This window comes from Podarcis bocagei, assembly GCF_964188305.1.
Source record: "Podarcis bocagei genome assembly, chromosome: 3".
Taxonomy (NCBI): Eukaryota; Metazoa; Chordata; class Lepidosauria; order Squamata; family Lacertidae; genus Podarcis; species Podarcis bocagei.
This window is the reverse complement of record NC_138127.1, coordinates 91,468,602-91,492,105: the sequence shown is the minus strand read 5'-3', so window position 1 is coordinate 91,492,105 and position 23,504 is coordinate 91,468,602. Positions and strand designations below refer to the sequence as shown.

General features: G+C 43.8%; 1 protein-coding gene and 1 long non-coding RNA gene across 2 annotated transcripts in view; one reads left to right on the top strand and one right to left on the bottom strand.

Moving 5' to 3' along the window:
* LOC308583915 (cullin-9-like) overlaps positions 1–16,117 on the top strand; it is a 52,480-nt gene extending 36,363 nt beyond the window's left edge. The window contains exons 28-41 of the mRNA XM_081188304.1: positions 1,394–1,502; positions 2,405–2,601; positions 2,690–2,961; positions 4,831–5,194; positions 6,091–6,231; positions 8,525–8,689; positions 8,797–8,960; positions 9,618–9,711; positions 10,208–10,282; positions 10,663–10,773; positions 11,581–11,698; positions 12,593–12,726; positions 12,856–12,947; positions 14,608–16,117. Coding sequence (XP_081044430.1) covers positions 1,394–1,502; positions 2,405–2,601; positions 2,690–2,961; positions 4,831–5,194; positions 6,091–6,231; positions 8,525–8,689; positions 8,797–8,960; positions 9,618–9,711; positions 10,208–10,282; positions 10,663–10,773; positions 11,581–11,698; positions 12,593–12,726; positions 12,856–12,947; positions 14,608–14,815 — 2,244 coding nt within the window. The 3' untranslated portion in view covers positions 14,816–16,117. The remainder of the gene's footprint in view (positions 1–1,393; positions 1,503–2,404; positions 2,602–2,689; positions 2,962–4,830; positions 5,195–6,090; positions 6,232–8,524; positions 8,690–8,796; positions 8,961–9,617; positions 9,712–10,207; positions 10,283–10,662; positions 10,774–11,580; positions 11,699–12,592; positions 12,727–12,855; positions 12,948–14,607) is intronic.
* Positions 1–23,504, bottom strand: part of LOC308584213 — a 264,753-nt gene that overhangs the window by 121,358 nt on the left and 119,891 nt on the right. The window lies entirely within an intron of this gene.

The following is a 23,504-nucleotide window of genomic DNA, read 5'->3' as shown; positions in this document are numbered from 1 at the left end:
ATAATCCCTTTTGACTCCCCCCCCCCGTTGTGGTTTTTAATGTAATAATTTTCCTCTCTGCATTTCTTTCATTACTTCATTTTTATAAATCCTTTGTCAATCCATAGTTCAAATTTTTACTACAAGTTTTCTGTCAATCCTGCCAATGTATGTAATTGTCTACAATAGCTTTTCAAATAAGTTACAAACTTTCCCCATTCTTTATTTAAAGACCTCCTCTTCCTGGTTTCTAATTCTTCCCATAAGTTTTGCCATCTCAGCATAGTTCATCAATTTTGCCTGCCACTCGTCTTTGGTCGGCGTTGTACCATCTTTCCATTTTTGGTCTAGCAGAGTATGCACAGCCGTGGTCATGTACATAAATAGTTTCGTCTGATCCTTTGGGATCTCTGGTCCTATAATACCTAAAAGAAAAGCTTCTGGTTTCTTAGGAAATGGTATTTTCAACATTTTCCCCCAGTTCATTGTACAGTGGTACCTTAGTTCTCAAACTTAATCTGTTTTGGAAGTCCATTCCAAAACCAAAGTGTTCCAAAACCAAGGCACGCATTCCCATGGAAAGTAATGCAAAATGAATTAATCCATTACAGACGTTTAAAAACAACCCCTAAAACAGCAATTTAACATGAATTTTACTATCTAATGAGAACATTGATCCATAAAATGAAAGCAATAATCAATGTACTGTACTATAAAATAAATAAGACATGGAGATAATAAAAATTAAAATTAATTCTTTTTCTTACCTGCACTGATGATAGTCGTTGTTTGGATGGGGGGCTTTTATCCATTTCCGCTGTCACACAGTCAATCAATCAGTAGCTGAACTGGGTTTCACACAGTCACAAACAAAAATTAACCGAAAAAGCCTCAAAAACAAAAACGCAAAATAAATAGCAAAAGCGCCAAACTTAATCCGTTTGACTCCTGAAATGTTCAAAAACCAAGGTGCAGCTTCTGATGGTGCAAGTGCCTCAGAAACTATAGCCGACAGCTGCATTGGATGTTTGGCTTCCGAAAAACATTCGAAAACTGGAACACTTCCAGGTTTTCAGAGTTTGAGAACCAAAGCGTTTGAGAACCAAGGTACCACTGTATATCATTTCCCAGAAGTATAATGTGTAGAAAGTAGCTTACTGTTCAAAGGTAAAATGTACACTCATTGTTCTGTCTACTTTTGCCTCTAGACCCACCTTCATTAGCATGTGGGCCTTGGAAGCTTCTCCGCTTACATAAGGGTTCCACCCTAAAAAGTCGGTTTTCTTTTATTGCATTTGCAGTATTCCTTGCAAGAACTCGGGCGAAAGTCTAGATGCCCCAGTATATCGTTGCTTCTCCCTTTTCCTCTGTGTACTCACCTTCATTTCCATACCCCCCCCCTTAATTTTCCTAGGAGGTTTCAGTGGACACACTGTTACAAGCCACGGATCTTTCCCCTGTCCTCCTGCATCATGCGCTGAAACCTCTAACAAATGAGAATGGGATCCTGACCCAGAGTCAGAGTAAGTGTGGGGTTCAGAGGAGGAGGAAACAGGGTGGATAAAAATTTAAAAAAATCAGATTTTTTTATTTAAATCCGATTTTTAAAATAAAATGCTTTTGGAGGAAAAATATTTCTAAAGATAGTTTTCTATTTAAGTTACATTGTAGTCCAAAGGCTATTCATCAGGAAATAAGGATTTGTTTTAAGTTTTTCACGTATGCTAAAACTCAGTCTAAGGTGGTGGTGTTTTTTTTTAAACCATTTAACCACATCAGTTAACAAACATGGATACATATGCTACAATGTTATTGTTTTAGTTAAATAAATTGTTTAAATTGTTATTAAGGAAATGATTATTTTTCTCCTTCTGATAAAGTACAGCAGAAAAGTAGTTGTCCAAATATAAACAGTTAACTTACTAAACCTCACAATAATTTCATTATTATCTGTCAGTGTATTTCTAATAGTATAACTAAATCAGTAATTTTTTATATAACTGTAAAAACTACTCTGAAAATTTATTCTTCCAAAAATGAAACCTTCCTCTGGTTGTAAATATTAAGATTATACCAGCTAGAATGAGTCTTTCTGTAAAAAAAAGATTTAAATTGTGATTTAAATTGATTTGATTTAAATCAAATCCACCCTGGGAGGAAAGGACCTTGATTCCCTTGGGAAGCTATCCCAGCAATGTGGGTGGGATTTTGACTTCCACCTCCTGCCCTGCAGCAGTTAAGTTTGCCATGTCAGATGGTGCAGATGGGGTTAGGCATTGCAAGAGGGGAAACCTGTGCCGTGAATTGAAGCCCCGTATTCTTTTATTGTACCTTTAATATTTTGTTGGAAGCCGCCCAGAGTGGCTGGGGAAACCCAGCCAGATAGGTGGGGTATAAATAATAAATTATTATTATAATTATATAGATGTCTTGAGGCTGAACGAAGGGACGCTGAGCCAAATGTCCGGCCAGCGCCTGTGGCTGTTGCCCAAGCAGACCTACTTGAATGTGGAAGAGAACGAGGGCAGCGCTCTGGAGAGGAAGAGGAATATCATCTGCTGCCTCCTTATCCAGATCTTGAAAGAAGAGAAAGAGATACACATTGACAACCTGGTGTTCAAGGTATGGAACGCAGGGACCGGGGCCTTGCAGCGCAGTCCGACTGGTAGGTGAAGCGCACGGACTAACTCATTCCTCTTGCCTCTCCCAGGTGATCGATGCCTGCCAGAAATGGGAGTCTGGCTCAGCTCTGAAATTCTTGAGCTTCTGCTGCAGCAGCACGGATGTCCTGTCCTGCATCCTGCACTTGCTGAGCCAGGGCTACATCCTGCGCCAGGAAGAGAACCCGCAGCTGCTGGAGTACATCTGTGCTGAGCCCACCACCCCTCACCGGGGCCAAGCTCAGCTCATCTTCCAGAGCACCGATTGCCAAAAGGCCAAGGCTTCTTCTGGGACAGACCCTGGCAACAAATTGCCTTTCAGGTAATGAGCTTTTTTGTTTTGTTTTTAAATGAATACTTTTTTCAACAACAACAACAACAACAACAACAACAACAACAACAACAACAACAGTTTTTTATTATTTATACCCCGCCCATCTGGCTGAGTTTCCCCAGCCACTCTGGGCGGCTTCCAATTGAGTGTTAAAAACAATATAGCATTAAATATTAAAAACGTCCCTAAACAAGGCTGCCTTCAGATGTCTTTTAAAGATAAGATAGCTACTTATTCCCTTGACATCTGAAGGGAGGGCGTTCCACAGGGCGGGCGCCACTACCGAGAAGGCCCTCTGCCTGGTTCCCTGTAACTTGGCTTCTCGCAGTGAGGGAACCGCCAGAAGGCCCTCGGTGCTGGACCTCAGTGTCCGGGTAGAACGATGGGGGTGGAGATGCTCCTTCAGATATACTGGACCAAGGCCGTTTAGGGCTTTAAAGGTCAGCACCAACACTTTGAATTGTGCTCGAAAACGTACTGGGAGCCAATTCATTTTCCATATTCCATTCAATTTACTGATACAGTCATTATCATCGACTTCCCTTCCCCATCCATTCGTGGTTCTATAGAGTTGCCCATTATATGACTGCATATTCTGATTTCTCCATAAGTTTTGTTCTTCTCCCTCCTCATCATATCTTTATATACTTTAAACTGTTGGATTTACTCCAAGCCTGCTAACGTTTTAACCTGTTTAACATTATTCTTCATAATATTATCAGTGCTTTTTTCTTTAAAAAAATGTTTAGGGGTACTCTCATTTTGACTCAAGAAAATCACCATTTTACAGTTCATATCGGGGGAAATAAATACAGTAAATGGTCAAAAGTAGAGAGATTCACAAAATGTTTAGGAGTATGCGTATTCCTGTGTCCGCCCAGGAAAAAAGCACTGAATAATAATATAATAATAATTTATTATTTATACCCCGCCCACCTGGCTGGGCTTCACAAGCCACTCTGGGCATCTCCCAACAGAATATTAAAAACACGATAAAACATCAAACCTTAAAAACTTCCCTACACATACTCTGCAAACATTTCCCACTCTTCCTTAAATACTCTTACTTCATTATTAAATTTGCTGATTTGACATACTCCCATCAATTTCATCTGCCATTCCTCCTTTGTTGGTGTTAATTCCCTCTCTCCAGATGTTTCATTTTAACATGTCACATAGCAGGGATGTAGGAGCCTGCCTGCCTACTTGTTGTTTGTTGGTATCTTCATGAACTTACCTAAAAAGATAAAGCAAACAAAAGACTGAGTTAAGCATTTGAAAAATCTATTGAAATCAGACATTATAAGTTCACCTTAGGTTGGGTAGTTTGCAAGTCTCTGTGGCTTTGCATAAGGTTTTGTATTTGTCTCAGAAGATTGATAAAGAATGTGTAATTATTTTGGTAATTATTGTGTGTATATTAGTCGCCAATGTGTTGCATGAGTCGTACTAAAGGTAAAGGTAAGGAAGGGGACCCCTGACCATTAGGTCCAGTTGTGGCCGACTTTGGGGTTGCGGCACTCATCTCGCTTTATTGGCCGAGGGAGCTGGCGTACAGCTTCTGGGTCATGTGGCCAGCATGACTAAGCCACTTCTGGTGAACCAGAGCAGCGCACAGAAATGCCGTTTACCTTCCCGCCAGAGCGGTACCTATTTATCTACTTGCACTTTGATGTGCTTTCGAACTGCCAGGTGGGCAGGAGCAGGGACCGAGCAACGGAAGCTCACCCCGTCGTGGGGATTCGAACTGCCGACCTTCTGATCAGCAAGTCCTAGGCTTTGTGGTTTAACCCACAGCGCCACCTGTGTCCCTGTGAGTCATACTACTTGTTGTGATAAAGCTATTCTTGCCTTCAGGTTGGATGCCTTTGGCCTCGGCACAGAACAGGTTCTTATGGAGACGGTGCTGCTGCCCATGGGGCGCACCATGAGCCAAGATGAAGTTGGGGTGCTGATGAACCAGACAGTGCAGAGGGTCTCAGATACCCTGAGTGTGACGGCAGATGTAGCCCAGCATCTGCTTATACACTGTAAATGGAACGTGGATGTTCTGATTCAGCGCTACACAGAGGATCCAGAGGTGCTCCTGTTCTCCTCAGGGATGCAAGTGCGAAACCCCCAGGAGCCCTCGAGCCCTGTCACTCACTGTCCAGTCTGCGTGAATCTGCTGAGTCAAGATGACAACCCACCTGTTCTCTGCTGCATGCACTACTGCTGCAAGGTGAGGTCCGGCTTCCCTTACTGTCCTGATGGCAGGTATCTGCTTTCATTCTTGCCATTCTGGTCTTAAAATATAGAATATTGTTGCTTTTTGACATTGGGTGTCCCATCCTTGTCCCATTACAGTGGTACCTTGGTTCTCAAACTTAATCCGTTCCGGAGGTCCGTTCCAAAACCAAGGCAGGTTTTCCCATAGAAAGTAATGCAAAACAGATTAATCTGCTCCAGTCTTTTAAAAATAACTCCTAAAACAGCAATTTAACATGAATTTTACTATCTGACGAGACCATTGATCCATAGAATGAAAGCAATAATCAATGTACTGCACTATAAAATAAATAATAGTATTGTAGATGATAAAAATTAAAATATGTTTTTCTCTTACCTGCACTGATGATAGTCATTATTTGAATGGGGGGCTTTTATCCATTTCCACAGGCACACAATCAGTCAATCAGCAGCTGAACTGGGTTCCGCACAGTCACAAAAACAAATTTACTGAAAAAGCCACAAAAACAAAAATGCAAAATAAATAGCGAAAACAAAAGCACCAAACTTAATCCATTCCGGAAGTCCGTTTGACTTCCGAAATGTTCAAAAACCAAGGTGCAACTTCTGATTTGGTGCACGTGCCCCGGAAAAAATAGCCAACAGCCGCATCGAATGCTTGGCTTCTGAAAAATGTTCTAAAACTGGAACACTTAATTCCGGGTTTTCGGCGTTTGAGAACCAAGGCGTTTGAGAACCAAGGTACCACTGTAGCCCTATTGGTTTTGGTGTAAATCTCCAAAACTCTCCCCCTTGTGGGCGACTTGTAGCACTGCTGCCTGTGTTGTTAATACTGCAGATCTCTAGATCCCATGTTTTCTTCCCTCTCATTTTTTCTTCTTCAATTAGTCCTGCTGGAATGAATACTTGACAACACGGATTGAACAGAACCTGATTCTGAATTGTACATGTCCCATCTCTGACTGCCCTGCACAGCCGACTACTGCCTTTATCCGCTCTATTATTTCCTCCAAGGAGGTCATTGCCAAGGTAGGCACAGGGGTTCTGATGCGCAAGCTCAATCTATCAAAACCTTCTACACACTAGGCAAGAGCTTCATCTTTTCCTTATGAGAGAACACCTGTTGTGTCCTATAGCCTGGGATCTGAGTAATAGGTCAAGCCGTTAATCCTTTTAATTTTAGCTATGCTAACTCTCCCATTACTCAGCATATTGCTTGCTAAGATTTCTCTGTTGTCCATCTTGTAGAATACAGTGGTACCTCAGGTTAAGTACTTAATTCGTTCTGGAGGTCCGTTCTTAATCTGAAACTGTTCTTAACCTGAAACACCACTTTAGATAATGGGGCGTCTTGCTGCTGCCGCACCACTGAAGCACGATTTCTGTTCTTATCCTGAAGCAAAGTTCTTAACCCGAAGTACTATTTCTGGGTTAGTGGAGTCTGTAACCTGAAGCGTCTGTAACCCGAGGTACCACTATATCTCATTTGCTTGAGACGTTTTGAGCTGTCTGCCCTGCAGGCACCTGTTTGTTAGATCCTGTGTACAGTCATACCTCATGTTGCATCCGCTTCAGGTTACGTCTTTTCTGGAAGTACCGGAATGGGTTACATCCGGGTTCGCCGCTCACACATGCGCAGAAGCGCTAAATTGTGCTGCGCACGTGTGCAGACACAGCACTTCTGAATGCGAATGCTTCAAGTTGCGGACGTGCCTCTGGGACAGATTACGTCCGCAACTTGAGGTTCTACTGTACAGGACTCATGGACTGACTTAGTGAATGCCTTTTTCCACTTTAGTAGGGAACTGGGATAAGTTGTGTTTCATTTCCTTCAGGTTCATGAATAGGATTGCATCCGACTTCTGCATCATTAATTTTGTGTGTGTGTGTGCTCTAAGAATACCCGAATCTGATTTTTTAAAAAACAAATTCTGCAGATTGCCATATTTGCTTGTACTGTACTATTCTGATTGTGCTCATCAGGAGGGATGTTTGGAAACCCCACCTCCTGATCACTGGAAATTGTGCTGAGCACACTTCCTTTTTTCAGTTCTGCCAGGTCACTAGGCATTGCGGAGCCCACCGCACTCTCAAGCCCTTTAAGTGCTTGAAACATTTTGAAAAAAAACTAAAGTGAGATTTTCAGCATACCCAGTCCGGTATCTGTTTTTGGACTTGCATTATGTGATCATGGAGTTTTAGAATACACATAATCCTATGATACGTCAAGGAGATCACATTTAAGTTTTTGTACTCATATACCTGATTAACTCAGGTTGGTAGAACATCTTGCATCTTCAGCATTTATTGGCCAATACACATCTCAAACTAAAACCTTGGAATTATGTTAGACAGAAGCTATCTTCTGAAGGAAGTCTTTGGTGGTCTTCACCTCAGCTATCCTTCGGGGTATAGAATATTTTTGTTGAAACTGGAGATACGGTTCAAGAAATCCTAAGAGTGACACCTTCCTGCTCTTCAATAATGAGTTGAAGCCTATGATCACGTTAGGATAATGTCAATTACTTTAACTGAATCAAAAATCCTTCTGCTCAGTTTTTAACTTCTTCAGAAGACGACCAAGCTCCTTACAGTGTTTAGCTGAGAAGCATAATAGTACATTGCAAAATTCAGAAGGGTTAGCCTTTCCTTAAGACCATAGTAGATATTCTGGGCGGCTTATTGTTCTGTCTAATATTAATTGATATTTTTGCCATGACACTAACGCCTCCTGTAGCAATTGGACTATTATGATTAAACTGAGAAACCTAGGTAACACATTCTTTTTAAAGGTGGCGATTATCCCTTATCCTTTGAAAGTCTGAGGAAAAACTATTGTTGAAGATCACTTTGTATTTTTTTGGTCAGCAGTTCATAGTCCCAGAAAGTTGCTCTAAATCTGGCACGAGATTAATCACCGTGGCGCTGTGGGTTAAACCACAGAGCCTAGGACTTGCCGATTAGAATCCCTTGCGGTTTGAATCCCTTTGACGGGATGAGCTCCCGTTGCTCGGTCCCTGCTCCTGCCAACCTAGCAGTTCAAAAGCCCATCAAAGTGCAAGTAGATAAATAGGTACCGCTCCGGCGGGAAGGTAAACGGTGTTTCTGTGTGCTGCTCTGGCTCGCCAGAAGCGGCTTAGCCATGCTGGCCACATGACCCGGAAGCTGTACGCCGGCTCCCTCGGACAATAAAGCGAGATGAGCGCCGCAACCCCAGAGTCGTCCATGACTGGACCTAATAGTCAGGGGTCCCTTTACCTTTTTTTAACTGCTAATTGCACAAGATCTCCAGAACTGCCACTTGTGTGTTTCTTTTCTGCAGTATGAGAAAGCGCTCCTGAGGGGTTATGTTGAATGCTGCTCAAACCTGACCTGGTGCACCAACCCCCAAGGTTGCGATCAGATCCTCTGCAAGGAAGGTCTTGGCTGTGGAGAAGCCTGCTCGAAGTGCTCTTGGATCTCCTGCTTCAACTGCAATTTCCCAGAGGTAAGGCTGAGATGAACCATGGAGGAAGTGCACCTGTCTCCTCACAGGACTTTTATCCTGGGTTTTTTGCCCTCCCAAGTCAGCTTGGGCTCTGTAATTCCTTCCAGGCTCACTATCCCGCCAGCTGCAGCCATATGTCCCAGTGGATGGATGACGGTGGGTTTTATGAAGGGATGACCGTGGAAGCCCAAAGCAAGCACCTAGCCAAACTCATCTCCAAGCGCTGCCCGAGCTGCCAAGCTCAAATAGAGAAAAATGAGGGCTGTCTGCAGTGAGTGCCTTTTTGTTTATTAGCTTATTTAGTTAGAGGGCAGAAGAATGATACAAACTTGGATTGCATGGGAGGTGCCCCCAAACTTTCCTTGGCTTCTTGTCTGATGCCGCCTTAGTTGTACACAACATGCATACTTTTATTTGTATGCTACCTTTCCATAGCTGTAAGCTGCCTTGAGCGTGGTTTTAACATGACAAAAGCCCCCACATAATTGCGAGAACAAAAATAGTCACAAAGAATAAATAAAACATCAAAAAATACACAACCAAACAGAACAATTTCCACATAAATCGTATGGGGAAGGTATAAATGAAATAAAGATACAGAAATTTAATATCAGTAACAGCAGCAACCCCGCACACACCAAAATGCCCTAAACAATAACCCAGCCCAAGAGTCTGTTCAGCAGCCTCAACTTTTGTAGCTGGAGTCAGTCATGGGCCTGCCCTCCCAGGCCATGTGGGAAAGCTCTGCAAGGCTGGGAGTAGGTCTTCCAGGATTCACAGCCAAGCTTGCTTACCCCCGCACAGCGATCCCAGTGCAGCCAAGGAAGAGAAGGCAGGCCAAGAAGAAGGCCTGATCTGGCCATCAGGAATTAATTTTCTAGCCACTCCTTATGCTTGAACTAACCAGAATTATTTCTGTTCTACGCAGTATGACTTGTGCCAAATGTAACCATGGATTTTGCTGGCGCTGCCTGAAGCCTTGGAAACCAACCCACAAGGACTACTACAATTGTTCCGCTATGGTGAGTTTAGTACAGGGCATACTTTGTGTCTGGTGCTGCGTTATTTATTTGTTTAAATTCATCACTTGCCCTTAAACCTAAGGTTACAACAATTTAAAATCCAACATTAAGAACCGCCTTGTCTCCTTTCAAACCGACCCGGACCCTGTGATCATCATGTGAGGCCCTTCTTTGTGTGCCTCCTCCATGAGAAGTCCGGAGGGCAGCAACACGAGAAGGGGACTTTTCATTGGTGGCTCCCTGTTTGTGGAAGGCTCCCCACAGGGAGGCTCACCTGGCGCCTTCATTGCAATTATTTAGGTGTCGGGCAGAAATATTCCTCCCAGGCCTTTGGCTAATCAAACAATCTGCCTTTTTTTGGGTCTTGTTTTGTTACTACATTGTGTATTTGTGTTATATTGTAAACAGCCCTATGATCCTCTTGATGAAGGGTGATTTAGAAATTTAATAAATAATAATAACTCCAGGTAACTTATTTCCTGCTTCCCTCCCTCAGGTGAGCAAAGCAGCTCGACAGGAGAAGCGTTTCCAAGACTATAATGAAAGGTGCACCTTCCATCATCAAGCGAGGGTGAGGATCGCTCCCCTGTACTTTGGGGACAAGGAACATAATCCAGCCCCGGTGTCTGCTCTTCATCAAGTTTTACCATCCAAGAATACTTCATAGGCAGCTGGTTCTAGTATTAGTGGTAGAAATTGGCCATGAAAACCACTTGGGCTTCTGTCACACAGAATTTGTGTCTGCCTGTCTGGAATAGTAACACTTGGCCAGCTTGCCAAATCTAACATCTCTAGTCCAAAAGATTGCTTCCTGTGAAGAAATAGGATTGGTGGCCGTAATAGTTTGGTTGTAAATCAGTGCCTTGAGAGGAAGATTGGGCTCATGTCTGCAGATAAGAAGGGTTCTTCCTGAATAGACAGGATTGCCGAGACTCTTCCTTTTCATTGCAGGAATTTGCCATGAACTTGCGAAGTAGGGTTTCCACTGTCAGTGATGTGCCACAGATTCGGTCCTTGACGTTTGTCGTTGACACCTGCAAAATGCTGGAACAAGCGCGGAAAGTAAGTGCATTAATCTGAGAGAGGAGGAGGGACACACATGGATGCATGTCTGCCGCTCTTCTTTCTGACTTTCTACTGCTGCAGTTCCTTCGTCCTCTTTATGCAATACAGTTTAAACTCATTAAGAAAATACAACCCCTAAGAGGATCCACAACATTCAGCTCAATGGAAGGACTGTATTTTGGAGGAAAAGGAGAGGCGAGTGCCTGAGCGCAGCAGAGTCTTAGAAGATTTATTATTCAGGGTGGTGGGTGGAAATAAGGGCTGCTGTCCAAAGGTGCTGGCAGCCCAACACCGCATGCTATCCCCACTCTTCCTTTGGGAAATTCTGGTGGCATCTGGTGACTCTAGTTTTTTGCTTGGCCAGCAAGGCTAGTAAAAATGATGAAGCCCTGGTCTGTGCGTCCATTTGAGACAAATATTTTCTTCTTGAAGCCATGCAGTATTTAATATGCTAACACTATACCTGCACTGGTTCTTACAGTGCAGAAGGCGTATTTCAGATGTCTCCCGGAGGCTCTTGGAATCTGTCCTGGCTTACAACAAAGGTCCTTGTGCAGATAAAGGTTTAGTTCTTGCTTTGATTTACGATCTTGCTAGCTCCAGATTGTTTTCTCTTCTGAGTTGCCTATGCTGTTCTAGACATGTGCCCAGAAATGGAGGCTCCATTCTAGCCATAACTATGCCAGAAATAGCACAGAGCAGGAAAAGCGGCTCTCCATTAGGAAGCTGTGCCTGGAAAGTGGAGGGAGAAAACCAGCTGCCTGTAATATGTATGTAAATGTGGTGTTTTGCGCTCTCTCTCAGGTGCTGGCTTACTCCTGTGTGTACAGCTACTATAACCAGGACACTGAAAAGATTGACATCATGGAGCAACAATCAGAGAACCTGGAGCTGCACACCAATGCTCTGCAAATCCTTTTGGGTGAGTAGACGTGAATGAGACCATGTTTGCAAGATGATGGCTGCTATAGACTTTAAATACAGGTTCAAAGAATGCTAGATTAGAGGCTAGATTATCAGGAAAGGCAAGAGAGCATTTTCTCATTGCAACCACTTGGGTAGCTCTCATCCAGTTGCCTGACTTTCACTCCATGATTCTTCTAAATATGACTAAAAGCTTATGTAATTTTAAAAAATAAAATCAAAGCTATAATTCTCTTGCAATAACACACAGTCCATGCTGTTAGTTCTGTCATGACACTTGGGCCTGCCCAGACTTTTGCCCTGTATTTAATCCACACACCCCACCAGTCTGATAAGCAATGATTAAGTAATGTATCAGTGAAAAGTAGTTAAAAGAAGTGCTTGGGGCCAGAACAATATGTGTCTCTTCCTCCTTTCCTCTGTGTTCAGAGGTGCCAGCTGTGGCCTTGTGCCCCAGTGCACAGTATTCAAGTAGGTGTGTCATATCCTTGTCTGGATGTGGGGCTAGGTTGTAGGCATAGTGACTCCTGCTCCATTCCTTCATCAGTCCCATTCCCCACTAAAACCCCCTCTAGTTTTACCCTATAACAGTCAAAATGAGAGGAGTGGACAAATACTGTTAAAAAAACAACACAGTTTGAGTGCCTTTCTGTACGTGTATGGATAAGCGCTCAGTATCCAAACCAGAAAAACTGGAAAGAAAAGGAATTTCCACCTATATTTTTCCCATTCCTCTTCTGATCTGAAAATCATTTCAAGTGAGGCAGAATGAAAGTTCTCTAGCTGCCTGCAACTTTGTAGGATGGATTAGCTGAGTCGGCTCTACCCTTTCGGTTGCTACTACTCAGCCTGCATCCTGAAGGCTCATGTTGTTTTGATCCTTGTATTTCAGAAGAGATGTTGCTGCAGTGCCAGGATCTTGCCTCTTCGATTCGGCTGCTCAAAGCCGAGCATTTTAATACAGGTCTAGAGCTGGTGCGCAGGATCCAAGAACGACTCCTAGCAATTCTGCAGCATGCCACACAGGTAACAACCATTAACTTGACTAGGAATGTGTTCTGTCCAGCAGTGTAGCAGAATGGAAAATGCTGCGGTGCAGTTTGTTTTGGAGGGGCTGCCAGTGACATTTTCCCACCTTTCATTATATCCTGACAGGACTTCCGTGTGGGATTCCAAACCCGACAAGGCTCTGAACAGAGGGAGATGAAGTTATCCAATGTGCCTAATGCCACGCCTACTTATAAAGAGTGAGTTTTCTTGCAGGGGTGACATGGGCAGTAGGACTAGATGGTGGGTTTTGCATTCTCTCCCTCCCTCTCTCTCTCACTCTCAATTTTATTAAATTTCCTGTTTTACAATTTCAGATAAACATTTTACATACTTTAACGTATCCAATGACTTCCCTTCTTCTCTTTCCATGGTTCATTTTGCATATCTTACATCCCTGCATATTTTACAGTAACTGTTCCAATCGGTTTTCTACTATTACATCCATCAAAAATTATTTAGTCTGTTGAATTCATCTTAATGCTGTCAGCATTTTCAACTTAAGTTGCCTATCTTCTTTAGTTGGGACCTCACCTTCCATTTTTTGGTTGAAAATAACACAGGCCGCAGTTGTTACATACATAAATCACCTTTTCTGACACCTGGGGATTTTAGTCTGAGTTATCCCCAGCAGAAAGGACTCTGGTTTTGGGGGGAAGGTAATTTTAAACATCCCCCCAAGTTCATTATAAATCATTTCCCAATACTCTTTTACCTTTTTACATGTCCACCACATATGAAAGAACATTCCCTCCACCTCTTTACACTTCCAGCACTTATCTGATTCTGTCTTGTAATTCTTAGCAAGCCTGCTCAGAGTTAGATACCATCTTTGGATCATTTTCAAATAATTCTCTTTCAAAGAATCACATGCTGTCAATTTCAAGTCGCTTTTCCATAGTTTCTCCCAGAGGTTAAAATCTATGTTGTGTCCTGTATTTATTGCCCAGTGTGTCACTGAAGCTTTAACTAGCTCGTCTTTTGTTTCCCATTCTAATAACAGGTTATACATTTTAGACAAAATGTGAGTTTTGCATTCTTAGTGAGGTACAACATATCTAGAGTTACTGCCTAATCTGAGCATACAGCAGACTGAACAATTTAACACATGTCACCATCCAGTAACCCAGACACTGAACTGCTCTCCCTCTTGGAAGCGCCCTTTTCTTCCTGCACACTTTAATTTTCTTTTTGCACAGTGAGCTAGACAGGTCATTTGGGCTACTCTTAACCTGTGGCCTGATGGACCAGGTGAGGGGCTCTTGTGAGCAAGTTAAGGCTCTGAATATGCCATCCTCTGAGGTATTAGCAGTTGTAATATTGTATGTATTTTTTAAAAATTACAATACTTTAAACCCACGCTCCTTCAAAGTACGATACCAGGGTGGGGTACAAGAATGTAAATTAAAACCAATCAATCAATCAATTAATCAATCAATCATTTTATTTGACCGTCAGTCAGTAAAAAATACATTTGTCAGTACACAGTTAAAAACTCCAGGAAGATTTTAGAACTTAATCAACACTAAAATGGGCTAAACAGATAGCCCCATAGTAAATTAAAAGCAAGAAATACAGTTGTGAACAAAGAATACAAGGTGCAGATAAAAACAAAGCAGAAGCAGCATTTACAGTGATATAAATACACAATTTATCCAGTTCTTGCTGGAACGGTGGTAGCAGTCCAAACCCAGGATTGCCAGATGTTCAGAAGTCCAATCACGTTTCCCTGAAACTCCTAACAGTAGATGAGTTCTGTTCGGTCTTAGCCAATCTTTTGTTGTGTTTATAAGCGTTTCTCGTGGTTGTTGGCTAAAAATGTGCAAGGTGCACTGACTACAAGGGTTTGTTTCCGCCTAGGCTTGTTTTCGATGAGGCATCCGATTCAGCCGACACAGATGATGGTGGCAAAGAGGAAGAGGACGACGACGAGGATGAAGATGAAGAATATGTCCCCGAGTGGCAGGAGGAGTATGATGACGAAGATCTCGATGATGACAATATTTCTTACGATGATGAATCGGAGAATCTGGAGAGGGATTCTTTCTTTTTTGACGACGCTTATTAGTAGAGTTGGCCTCCTGGCACCCCAAATTCACACCAGAGAATCCTGGAGTAAAACATTGCCTGTCACTCAGGCAGCCTTGTCCCGGCTGCACTCTCTGCTCTGCTTCTGTCATAGTCCAAGGACAGCAAGGAGAACTAGATTTTGGTCAGGCGGGAGTTTGTATGGTAGTTTACAACAAAAGGGTGCTTTCCTCTTTTAGACGGCTGGTTGTGACTCTCTTGGTACAACTTGCAGGGCTGCTGTGCCCGGTTACATAGGAACTTCATCAGCTCTTGGCACAAGCGGTGGCGGGGAGGGTGTGTTCTTTGTCATCTGTGAGCTTTTTTTCCATGCTCTTCCTTGGGGAATGAAACCAAGTACCAATCTAGCAACAGGTCCAGCCATTATCTCGTCCCATTACAGGCTTCAACCTTGAGAGATTCAGGGCACACCACATGCCATTTATGTCCGTGTGAAAAGTTACACACCACTCTTGCCTGTATTTCCTATATCTTATTTCCACACCTGCTGCTATCACCCAGGAATCCAGCCTTGGCAAAACCTACTTGATTTCATAATCTAGCCTGACAATGGCGAATGGCCCAGGAATCGTAGTGACACAGCCTTGAGTGCCAGCTTTTTAGCCCGGTGGCTTTTGGTTCTCAGTAGTGATGTTCCCTGTGGGGTAAAGACATGGAATGTGCACCCACCACCCAGGCACGCACAAAGTATTTCTTTAACGGCCTCTGTCTGCCAAGGCGATTCTGATTTCTGTTCTAGCACACGTCTAAAAACTAGGGCCTGAGTTTTTCACTCCTTTGCAGCGAAAAGCTCTCTGCTGGATTGAGTGACCAGGGAGGAATGTTCTAACTAGAGAGAAGGTAATTTAGGTCATTGGGTGTGTTTGGAGATGAGAGCTGGTGAAATAGTTAAAGATTTTTTTTGAAATAGAGCTCAGGTGCCCTGCTCTGAGTCTGACAGGTAGTTCTGTGGGTTGCCAGCACTCTTGAATGGACATGGTTTTGAGTGTACCTCTTTCGTTGAGAGGTCAGTTTTCTGTGGGGTTGTGTTTTTTTTTTTGTTCCTTTGTCATTGGAATCGTCTTCTCTTCCTTCAGATAGGAATTCTGCAGGATGTAGAGGTTCAGAGGGTTCATATATATATATAATAAATATATATATATACACACACATATATATATATATGAAGAAGCTGAAATTGTTCAGATTATTATGCTTTATCTTTTCTTGAAAATCAAAAAGAATCCTGAAACAACAAGATTATACACCACCTGTTTATGTAATAAACAGTTTTTTTCTTTTATTACCATCTTTTTAGTGTGGTTCTCTATCCTGCTTCCCACACTTTCCCAATTCCTGTTGCTTATGGCTAAAATAGAGGCTAGGAGAAATGCAGTGCTGCTGCAGGAGAATCCCTATGTCTTATTGGTAACACCAAGGGTGTTTTTTATTTTTTTAAAAAAATCAAAACTCCAAACATTTGTCAATTAGTCTCAGTCATGTAACTACAAAAGCTGTGCATAACATTTGTGCAGTAGTCTCAGTCACGAGAGTGGGCTTTTTAGTACAAGGTTTTTGGGTTTTTTAATGCAGTGTTTCTTGCTTTTCCATGCCCCATAGTTCCAGAATTAATTAACCTTGCCACCAGCCTCACTCATCACCCTATCTATTCCCCCGTCTCTATGACTGGTGTACTAATGTTCAGTTCCTAAGCTCCTGTCCACGGCAAAGCACTGCAGGGGTACAGATATCTGCCTCCATGAAATTTAGCTCTACGTGGATTTGAAGTATGAATGATGGGAGAAACAATCTTTCAAAATAAATCAGAAAAGTTGTATGTACAGGGTGCTGAATATAAAGGAATACCAATAAATACTGGGCTGGAGAGGGATGAGTGTCAAAAGTGTGAAGTTGATAGTGTTTTGATATCACACCTATACCAATGTGACCAGTAGAAGTGTCCAGCAAAGCATCATAGTCTTCTCCTTTTCCAATTGTCTGCCTTTCCAGAGTTGAATGTGAAGAAAGCTCCTAGCCCACACTCCCGTGTAAAGTATTTTATTGCCTCAAGATCACAAGATGACCCAGATACACTATATACACAAAGTTAAGAGGTGCTGGTGCATCATAAACTATTACTACAGTGGTACCTTGGGTTACGTACTTAATTCGTTCCAGAGGTCCATTCTTAACCTGAAACTGTTCTTAACCTGAAGCACCACTTTAGCTAATGGCGCCTCCTGCTGCCGCCGCGTCGCTGGAGCACGATTTCTGTTCTCATCCTGAAGCAAAGTTCTTAACCCGAGGTACTATTTCTGGGTTAGCGAGGTCTGTAACCTGAAGCATATGTAACCTGAAGCGTATGTAACCTGAGGTACCACTGTACTAAGTACAGTAACCTGGTCTTAGAGGTTAAGAGAGATCAAAATGTGCAGAGAAATCCAAGTTTGGAGATCCACCGCCACCACAATTCACTACTGCTCTATTGCCTTGCTCCTGAATACAGCCTTAGCTTTCTACCTGCCAATGCACATACACACGTTCTTTGGAGAAATGGAGAGTGGATGAGTCATGCCGGAGGCCCATGGCTTTGGACTGTTTCCAAAGGCCCACCGCAACTGGCATCCTAACCCTGAACAAAAATCAGACATTGCAGGGGGTGGGGGGGAGAGAGACTTGAGACACAGACCTTGCAAGCAGTTGGTGCAATTTCGCACATATTCCCAAATTACAGCAACAGAAGTGACTGACTGATAGATCCCATCCTGAGAAGATAGCAGCCAAGTTTGAAACATAATTCAAGCTTAGTTACTTTGTGGTCGAAACTAATCTGGAAAGGCTTGAACAAAATAGAAGACAGTGGAGAGTTGCTGGAGAGCACTATACAGATTAGAGCAAAAGAGCAACATAGTAGTTCTCCTTTTTGCTAGTCCACCTGACAGGTTTTTGAAGAGGTCCCTGCTTCAGTTGCTTCCGACCCTTTTAAGTTAGATTTGGGATTCATGATTATATTGGATAACCAAATTCCCAATTGAGAGTTGCTATGAAATGAAAATTGAACCACTTGGAACATTTAACTCGTACGTCATCTCTATCTCAACAAAAGGAGACAATGCATCTTCGAATTAGTTTAAAAACTGAACATACTTGTAAATTTCAGATGAGTGAATGGATGGCTACACACAGAATTTTGATTATGTGCTCTGCAAGGGATGTGGGGAGAGGCTCTGAAGGGAGAATACATCTTTCTCTAAGGGCTTATCCACGCTTCTGTTTGCCCTGCTGCTTTCACCTGGGAAAACCCACAGTTTAGTGCTGAATTGGAGAAAACTGGAATTGGGTTTTCTGCTGATTGCTGTTTGTTCCGATTTAACCCTAAAGAGTGGGTTTTCCAGGGAAAGCAGTTGGACTCGATGGCCCTTGTGGTCTCTTCCAACTCAATGATTCTATGAAATGCAAGCACTGCTTGGGTCTGTGCTTTCCTGGCATGGGACAAGTGGAAGAGTAGACAAGCCCTAAGTGTTTCACACCTGCACTGGTTTCAGGAGGTAAGGATCATCTCTCATTTTCATGCTAAGGGTGCTGTTTGGTGAGGCATGATATTATGAAGTGCTGGGGAAGGGTGATCGGCAAAGTCCAAAGGCTCCTACTACCTCTCGGAGCTTAAAATTGTTTCTAACAGCCAGCATAGATACTATGCTATTTTGCTGGTTTCAGCATTTTTAAATTGTTGGCATCCGTCTGTCTCGGGGGAGGGGTGAAGTCAAATTGTTGGGAGAGTTGCAGCACCTGCTGGTATTATGTAGTAATCTAACTGAGTTCCAACTTGAGTGGATGGAGAGAAGAGCAAAGGGAAGCCTCAAGTTAGCAAGCAGACCAAGGCAAGTAGAAAAGGGGAGGATGATAAGAAATGTCTTGGGGTTTGTGAAATAAGTGAAGAGAGCAAACAGGACAGCCACAATACGTCATTTGCAATTATTATTATTATTATTATTATTATTGCAGTTAGCACTTCCTAATTAGCATAAGCCAAGAGAAAATGTACCCTGCTACATTAGTTGTAAAAAAATATTGAGAAGTTTGTAAAGCCATATGTTGTACCTCATAGTTCTGGAACATATTTCTCATTAGTACATGCTCAGGGGCACTTTGCTTTCTTCATATAATTTAGGACTTTGTTTCCTCTACAGGAAACAAAACTTATTTTTCCTGATATGGCAGTTTCTCACGGGTCCCAGGGTGGGAGATGAATATGATAAATATGATTTATTAATACACAGTAACATAGCTCCCTCCCTTCCATGGTCCCCTCCCTATGAACCTCGCTTTAAGATTTGTCAGAGTGCAGTGCACCTATAGAAGTGAAATCCCTTGAAGAACCCAAATTAGGTCATTCTCCATAGTGGCAATGCAGCTTTGGAATCAACTTCCCAGGGAGGTCCATCATGCCCTTCATTATTTACATGCAGGCACAAACCATAAAACTAGTTTCCTGTACTTTTCAAATGCTTTTAATTTGTTCTGCTTCTTCAGTATTTATTGCTATTTCATAGTACATTTTAATGTTTTTCCACATTGCTTAGACTGCATTTAGCAAAAAGGCAATCTAAATATCACATACATGACATACGTGCAGCACCAAATAGCTCAATCAGGGTTGTGGGTTCGAGCCCCACGTTGGACAAAAGATTCCTGCGTTGCAGGGAGTTGGACTAGATGACCCTCATAGTCCGTTCCAGCTTTACAGTTCTATGATTCTAACGGTACAGTACTGCACAACAGAAATTTCGCTTTCAGCTACGGACATGCCTGGGGAACCAGGGATCACCTTATCTTCCTCAGCATTCAAGCCAAAATGGAATAACTTTTCCATTTCCTATGATCTTCTACGTTGTTTGCTTAATTAATTAATTTTATATACCACCCTTCAATGAGCAGACAGCACAGGACTCGTGTGCTCCGAAGCTTCCTCCGGCAGCAAAACGTCTAGGGTCAGGCTGGCGAAGTGCTGCGAGGTGCCCGGCGGTGTCACGCCACCCCATGTCAGCGCCACCGGGCTATTGCAGCATTATCTCTACGAGAACTTGGAAGCGCAGGGAGGAGACTCCCGCTGCAAGGCTGAGGCATGGCCGGCCTTTTGCACTAAGGCTGGCAGAGGGAGCTTGCAGCCTCATCTGTGGCGGCGGCCAGGACAGCAAGGCGGAGGGGTGGGTGGGTGGGGTGGCGGCGGCATGCCCCCTCTCCCCTCCGCCGCCTCCAGCACCTGAAGTCCCGGTGCAAGCCGGCAGGGCGGGGCGGGGCGGCGCTGCGGAGGCTGGAGCTGATGTCAGGCTGATGCTGATGCTGAGGCGCGCGGTGCATTGTGGGCGAATCCCCGCCACCAGCGCCGCCGCCGCCGCGGACCCATCCCGAGGCCGGTGCGGGAGGGGGGACGACGATGCTCCCCGGGCGACCCCCTCCCACAGGAACAGGAGCAGCCTCAGGCGGTTCCGCGCAGGGCAGGGAGCCGCGCGCAGACGGCGCTGCCGCACTGACTGACTGACGGAGAGCAGCGGGCGGGGAGGGGGGGATGCGCCGCCCTCACCAACGGCTGCGGCAGGGACCAGGTGAGCGCGCGAGGGAGGGGCGGGCTGAGGCGAGGGATGGCGCGCCCGCTCCGTCCTATAACCGGACCACTTTGCGGGGGGGGGAGAGAAGGTGGGGTGTCCTAGTGTGTGTGTGTGGGGGGGGTGACACGGCCCAGCCCGAACCCCCTCACAAGCTCAAGTGTGGCCCGGCGGTGCATTGTGGGAGTTGTAGTTCTTCCTCTGAGGGGGGAGAGAGGGGGACACACACACCGCCTTTCGAGCTCCCAGGATGCCCTCGAGGCGAAGGGGGCCGGTGGGGATTGACGGGGCGTTCGGCCAGTGGCGAGCAGGAGGAGCCCACCCCTGTGGGCGTTGGGCAACGGGCGGCCGAGTTTGAACGAGCTGCAGTGCAGGCAGAGGGGTGAGGAGGGGGCGGGGCTTCGAGGGCCTCACGCGCCTACCTTGCGAGGCGCGCGGGGGCGGGGCGGAGTGTGAGGCGGGGTTGGGGGTTGGCGTCGAGCTGCCTCGTGGGAGCGGCTGCTCTGGGCTGAGGGTCTGTCCTTGGGCGTGCAGTTGGGCATTTTGTTTTTATTTTTTTGAGATGCCGGTTAATATGGGCGTGGAGGGAGCTGGCCACGGCGAGCTTCGGTTTCCAGTGGGCCCATGGGAGCAGGGTACATGTTCCAGTACAGCGGGTGGCGGGGCCGTCAGGGCAGGACTTGCCAGGCCAAAGCCCAGGCCCACCTCAGGAGGACTGACTTGAAATCCTCAGACACGCATAACTGTCAAACAGGGTGCGTGTACCCCCATAAGACCATTAAGTCTTGAGGGCGCAGTCCTGAGCCTACATACTTGGAAGTAAGGCCCATTTACTTCAGGAAGACATACTCTGAGCAGGCATGGTTAGCATGGTTGTGTTAGGCATGGTTGTGTTCAAAAAACCAACTGCACTATGACTGAGGTAAAGAGGTGCATATTAAAGAGGGTTATGAGCTGGTAACCTTTGACTTGTGCAAGAAGACAGGAATGAACTGCTTTCTAAGCCTACCCAGGTGATTTGAAAGTTGATGAGAATTTTAATCTGTTTTAGTGTTGTAATTTTTTGTACGTTTTAAAGTATCGTTGTGATTTTTTAATTGATTTTCTTGTTCTATCTTTTTGCAAACTTTTTTTTTTACAGTGAAGCATATAAATTTTATGAAAAAATAGTTTGGAGGGTTACATTAGGCAGGCAGGGCTTGATAAAAGGTTGAGGTTTGATGGTGAAAATGGAGGTGGGAGTGTTAAATGGCAATGCAAGGGCAGAAAAGTCCAAACGTAAGAAAGAAAGGGTATGGCAAAAGATGCACAGACTGGTTTGAGAGAAGGTGACAAAATTGGCTGAGCTTGAGCAGAATGGAGAAGCTCAGTTTGAATTAAGATTCCCTATGGTATGCTAACAGCACAAAAGCTCTGTGAAAGTCAGGCAGTAATCTCAGGTGACCAGGTAGTTGGCTGGGGTGACAGTGCTTTGAAGACTAAGTGGGAGAAGGTGTGTAGCCTGTAACACTAGGCAATAAGAGTAGCATGGGGAATGAATTTTCCCAAGTTATAATATTTTTGGTTATTCTTACTATTGCATGTCAAACTTGCATAGTCACGAAGAAAACAAACATTTGTTTTTTGGGAACAAAATCTTAAGGATGGAGAATTAACAGCTTCTTCATCCTTTTGGATTGATCTCTTGCTCTTGAAAATGTGAAGGTCCCCCCCCCCCCCCATTCTGGATCAGTTTTGTACTTTAAACCATTACACTTCTTGTCCTCCAGTAGATCAAATGCCTCACTTCTTTCATATCATAATCTAGTTTGTTATATAATGGCAAGCTTTCTAAGGTTGTTATTCTTATAGCTCTCATTTCAGTGCTTTCTCATTTGTCACATCTTCCAAATAGGACACCACATGGTATGCCAAATGAGATTATATCAGTACATATTGTAGCCACTTCCTGAGCTTTGAAGTTCATACTTTCCCACTAGACATTTTGGATTAAATGTTGGCCTTTGTTGTTGGATCCAGATATCTCATGACATAACCTAGTTATCTGGTGACTAAGAATATCACCTGTCATACCCATGGTCCATCTAGCCCTGTATTTTTTAATGTCAGACCTGATTGATCAAGGAAATTTTAGCAACCTAGGATACTGTATTTTCTTGCCATTCTGATCACTTCTAGCCACTGACAGTCTTAAGACATTGGGGTATTTGAATTCTTATTTTGGGTATCACAAATCACCAGGTCTGGACCTGAGAGTTATTAAAGAACTCAAATGTGAAATTGCTGATCTTCTAATAAAAATATGTAACTTGTTCCTAAGAGCAGCCTATATCTAAGGACTGAAAAGTGGCTAATGTAACAACAGTTTTAAAAAATGGATTGTAGGCCAGCTAGCCTAATGCCTGTTTTGGGGAAACTACTGGAAAGCATTATTAACAAAAGAATTACCAAGTGTATAGAAGAGCAAGTCTTACTGAAGCAGAACCAGCATAACGTCTGCAAGGACAAGTTCTGTCTCAATTACCCTTTTAAAGTTCTTTGAGAGTGTCAATAAGCTTATAGAGGTGACCAGTCAACTTTGTGTACTTGGACTTTCAAAAGCTTTTGATAAAGCACTTTGCCAACGACTCTTGAACAAGCTTAGCAGGCACTGGTTTAGGAACATGAAGCAGAGAGTAGGGATAAATGAAGGGATGTAAGAAGTGGTAATCCCCAAGGATTGGTACTGAATCCTGTACTTTATAGCTGTTTCATAAAAGATTGGGTGAGCAGTGAGATAGCCAAGTTTGCTGATGATACCAAATTGTTCAGAGTGGTTAAAAAGAAGAGGAATTGCAAGGAGTTCAAAAAGGATCTCTTCAATCTGGGTGACTTAACATTAAAATGTGATTCAATGTAAGCAAGCGTAGTGATGCACATTGGGGCAAAACATCCTAATTTCACATATGCTGAAGAGGTCTGAACTGGCATTGACTGGGAATGAGACCTTGGGGGTCGTGGTGGATATCTCACTAAGAATGTTGAGCTGGTGGGCAGCAGCTGTGAAAAGCATGAATTCCATGTTTGGAAAATCAGGAAAGGAAT